Source organism: Panicum virgatum, chromosome 6K (genome assembly GCF_016808335.1).
Source record: "Panicum virgatum strain AP13 chromosome 6K, P.virgatum_v5, whole genome shotgun sequence".
Classification (NCBI taxonomy): Eukaryota; Viridiplantae; Streptophyta; class Magnoliopsida; order Poales; family Poaceae; genus Panicum; species Panicum virgatum.
In genome coordinates this window covers 14,282,869-14,287,025 of record NC_053141.1, presented here as the reverse complement: position 1 = coordinate 14,287,025, position 4,157 = coordinate 14,282,869, and the positions used below count along the sequence as shown (strand labels likewise).

The 4,157-nt window shown below is 48.7% G+C and overlaps 1 protein-coding gene across 1 annotated transcript; it reads left to right on the top strand.

Moving 5' to 3' along the window:
- Positions 1-1,016: 1,016 nt before the first annotated feature.
- LOC120713276 (UDP-glycosyltransferase 72B1-like) lies at positions 1,017-1,517 on the top strand. The gene has a single exon (XM_039999267.1). It carries the CDS (start codon positions 1,017-1,019, stop codon positions 1,515-1,517), a length of 501 nt encoding a protein of 166 aa, XP_039855201.1.
- Positions 1,518-4,157: the final 2,640 nt, after the last annotated feature.

Below are 4,157 nucleotides of genomic sequence, written 5' to 3'. Positions count from 1 at the left end.
ATGAGCAAGGGTTTAGTAAAATTATGAGCTAGATTTGTCATAATGTGATGGTATCATACATGGAGGCTGTGATAAAAAGTTGAGAAGATTTAGCACATTTTGTCGTAGCGATGTTTATAAAATCGAAACATGCAAGAAGTATATGTGTGATTGTATGTGAGAGAGTTAGTGGATGTATTTTTCGAATACAAACCTTTTTATATGACCTGATAGGAAACAAAATTTATACCAAAGTCGTACAACTCCACGAAATATAAAAACTTGTAGTTTTCAACTTTTATAGTAGTTTTCAACTTTTATATTTGAGATTGTATAATACTTCAAAATGTCATTATAAGTTATCTAATTTGAAATTATAAATGTTAAAACTTCCAAATGACTCCGGATATAAATAAGTTCTATACATAAGTTGTAGAGCTCGACGAGATCTAAAACTTTGTAGTTTACAACTTTATCATTTGAAATCATTTCCATGTATTAAAACACATTGGAAGGCAGTTAAAGAAACACACTTACCACTTTATCAAACCAAGGCTTTAAAATTGAGCTCTCCCATTGGTCCAAACATCATGAGCTGGATCGTCCCCCTCTCCTCCCAAGTCAAAGCCGTCAGCCTCCTCCTCTCTCTCTCTCTATCATCTCTCTCTCTCGCTCTCTCTCTCTCTCTCTCTCTCTCTCTCTCGGGTCGTCTGCTGGCTGGGCCACCTCCTTGATGATGATGATGATGTGGGCGGCGGCGGCAATATCAGGGCCCAAGTCGGCTAGAGCTCCTCCCCGATCACCTTCCTCTCAGGCCCTCTCCCTCCATCTCCCTCTCGCGGCACCTCTCCTCCCCCTTCCGCACACCCCTCACCGCAATAGATCGACCGGTGAGGAGGGGCGGTGGGGCGAGGAGCGGGCCAATGGCGGCCGGCCGGTGTGGGTAGCGACGGCCGACTAGTGGGATCATCATCGCCCGCGCGCTGCCGCCCGTCCACCTCTCCGACCTTCCCTCGGGCGCCCCTAATGAGACGCTCATGTCCGAGGAGTGCGCGTGTTCCGTCCTAGCGTTCGCCGTCGTGCTCTCATGGAGCTCCGGCGCCGGGCCGTTGGTGGTGTTCGTCACCGACCACTTTAGCGTGGACGCCTTCGACGCAGACAGGGTCGCCGGGGTGCGGCGGAGGTGGCTCTTCTTCCCCGACAGCATCCATGCGCCCAAGCTCTTCCTCCACCTCCCTGAGCTGGCGGCCTCCGTCCACGACGAGTTCCACGACCTGACCGACCCACTGCGACTGCCAGGGTGCTTGCCCATCCCGGGGCCTGACGTCATCCCACCGCTCCAGGTCAGGTCGAGCCCCGCCGACAGCCTAATGGTCTGCGTCACTGGACGCTTCCTCGCCACTAACACCATCCTCATCAACTCCTTCCAGGCCATTGAGCCAGAGGTCGCCATGGCACTTCAGCAGCCCAGGCTCGGGCGGCCGCCGATGTACCCTATCGGCCCACTGATCCTGGCAAACAACGGCGGCGGCGGCTGACGGATTTTTTTGATTTTTTTATGTTTTCCAAAAATGTTTGTTGAGTGTCTATTTCACACACAGCAAACTCTTTGCCGAGTGCCCTTGAAATGACTCATGGCAAAGAAGTACTTTGTCGGCCGTTCTATGTCGTGAGGAGTTTGCCGTGTGTAACACACGGCAAATGACTGGCATCCCATAGTGTTTGTAACCTATTTTTAGTTGAGAAATATGTTTAATTTGGTTCCATTTGGCTTATGAATTTTGCATATGGAATTAGTTATGGGAATTGACTTTGTACTGATTTCCATTCTTTTCCATGAAAATAGCAGGATTTGGTTTGTATCCTTTTTAGTATACTGAAAAGCCACTTCTTCACCATGATGTGTTTAGCACTTCCATTGATTATTGCATCCATGCCTACTGTCTTGTCCTCCAAAAAACAAATGCAGGTTGGGAAATTATGAACAAAACAATGATCTGCTCCTATGTACGCAAAGAATGGCTAGCAATTTCTATTTAGATTATGTGAATGATATGAGTTATCATATAATCTGAAACATTTTATTTACCTCTATAATTTTCCAAATATGTCATTGTCACGATAATGTAACAATCGATAATGACCGTATGCATCTGATGATGCAAAAGATCGGAAATTAATCCTTTTTTCTTAAAAAATCTTCCAGCAAATAAACACGGCTTCCTTGATGACCTATGATGTTCTTGATGTTTTGCAGACATCCAATGCAAGCAGGCAGGCAGATCCATGGAGGGTGTCTTACATTAGTGGTTTTGGATGACATTCAAATAGACAGTCTATGTGTAATAACATAGTTCCAAACATTCTCCAGACTTATTTTCCCATGAACATTCTCCAGTCTGTGGCCGGTTCCTCTTCTCCAAAAGTTGCTTTGCTTGGAATCCTGTACAATGACTAACTTGTTCGTGATTGTCTCTCCTATTCATGGTAGTTCTCTAGCTAACATGATCATCACCTATTATTTTTCTTTTTATGACTAGCATACATCGTGACGGCTACAGTTACTGATCGTAGACAGACAATGAAGCCATTTGTTGAGGGAAAAAAATTTGTTGCATACCAGCTGCAAACCTCGCCCGGTGTAGCCCCACCCGGGATGTCTGACGTGTGGCATGGCATCCTGTTGGAATCACTCGTGATACTGCTGCTAGAAGTCGATTAGCCGAGTCGTGCGTGGAGGAGCCGAGCGACCGTGAACGGGAGACATGCCGTCCGATCCTTTTAGCTGCACAGGTGGCTACTATCCAAGGTGGGGCTGCACCGCGAGAGGTTTGCAACCGGTCTGCACCAATTTTTGGGCTGCACCGCGAGAGGTTTGCAGCCGGTCTGCACCAATTTTTGGGCTACACCGCGAGAGGTTTGCAGCCGGTCTGCACCAAATTTCGGCCTGCACCGCGATAGGTTTGCAGCCGGCCTGCACCAAATTTTTTTTGGGTACGCCACGTACTACTCCTTCCCTGCCACGTGTGCCGTTCGGTATAGCCAGGCCGAATGCCATCATCACTTGGCGTCTTGGGAACGCGAGCCGGAGGATTATATTGTCGCTGCCACGGCAGGGGCAGCAGGTGCTGCGTGCTAGCTACAGATAGACTAGGTTCACTCTGACTGCTCGAGGGGATGGGTCGTCTCAGCCTGAAGCGCGCTCGGGAGGAGCAGGGTGCGCCCATGGCGCCCCGAGCTCGCAATCCTCCGTGAGTATCCCCACGCACATCTAGTCATCTACTACCAACGCTGGCTGACGGTGTATGCAATCGATCTAATGATTATGAACCGATCTCTTCATCATTGGTCAAGGAGCCCCCCGGTGGCGGTGCCGGCGGCGCGGGCGCAACCTGATCTCGGCGACGCGATCCAGTTGGTGCTAGCCGTGAAGCGCGAGTTCGCTGGCGTGCCGGGCAAGTACGAAGAGTTCCTCGCCGTCCTGCAGGAGCACCGGAGGTCAGTGATGATGATAGCCTTTATCTCTTGACAATTTGCATTCGATTGCCTGCTAGCTCGCACGCCTATAGATCTAGGCAAGAGATGCGGCAGCAAAGCTGCAGGCTTCAATCTGCCGTTGGTAGACAGAGGGAACAGGGGTGAAGAAGTAGTACATGGGCATCACGGGCTGTTTCATTTCATGGAGATCGATCGTCAGGCTGATTATTCTTGTCGCTATTGTTTGTGGGTTGTTGCAGCATCGGTGTGGCCGCTGTGATCGACCGCGTCGAAGTCCTTCTTGCTGGACACCCAGATCTCATCCGTGGCTTCAACATGTTCATACCAAGGGGTTACAAGCCCAGGGACCTGCAGGGGGGAAATAGCAACTGATATCCTGTTACTGACCGAATGAATAGTTTTCTTATTAGCTCATATGTGTGTGCCTATGCCTATGCTACATCGATGAAGACACCTACCTGATTGCGTTTCATTACATGGATCTGTGTATCTAAGCTGAAGTGGTTGAATGGTTCATCATATATATGGATCTGTGTCAGCCTGTCAGGCGGCGTATGGACACATAGAGGTTAGAAAATTGCCAAGCAAAACAAATAGAAAGTGCTGAAAACATCGGGAAATAACATAGGATTATCATTTGCAAAAAGTGGTTCAAAAGACCATCTTTTCCGGAAATTCGG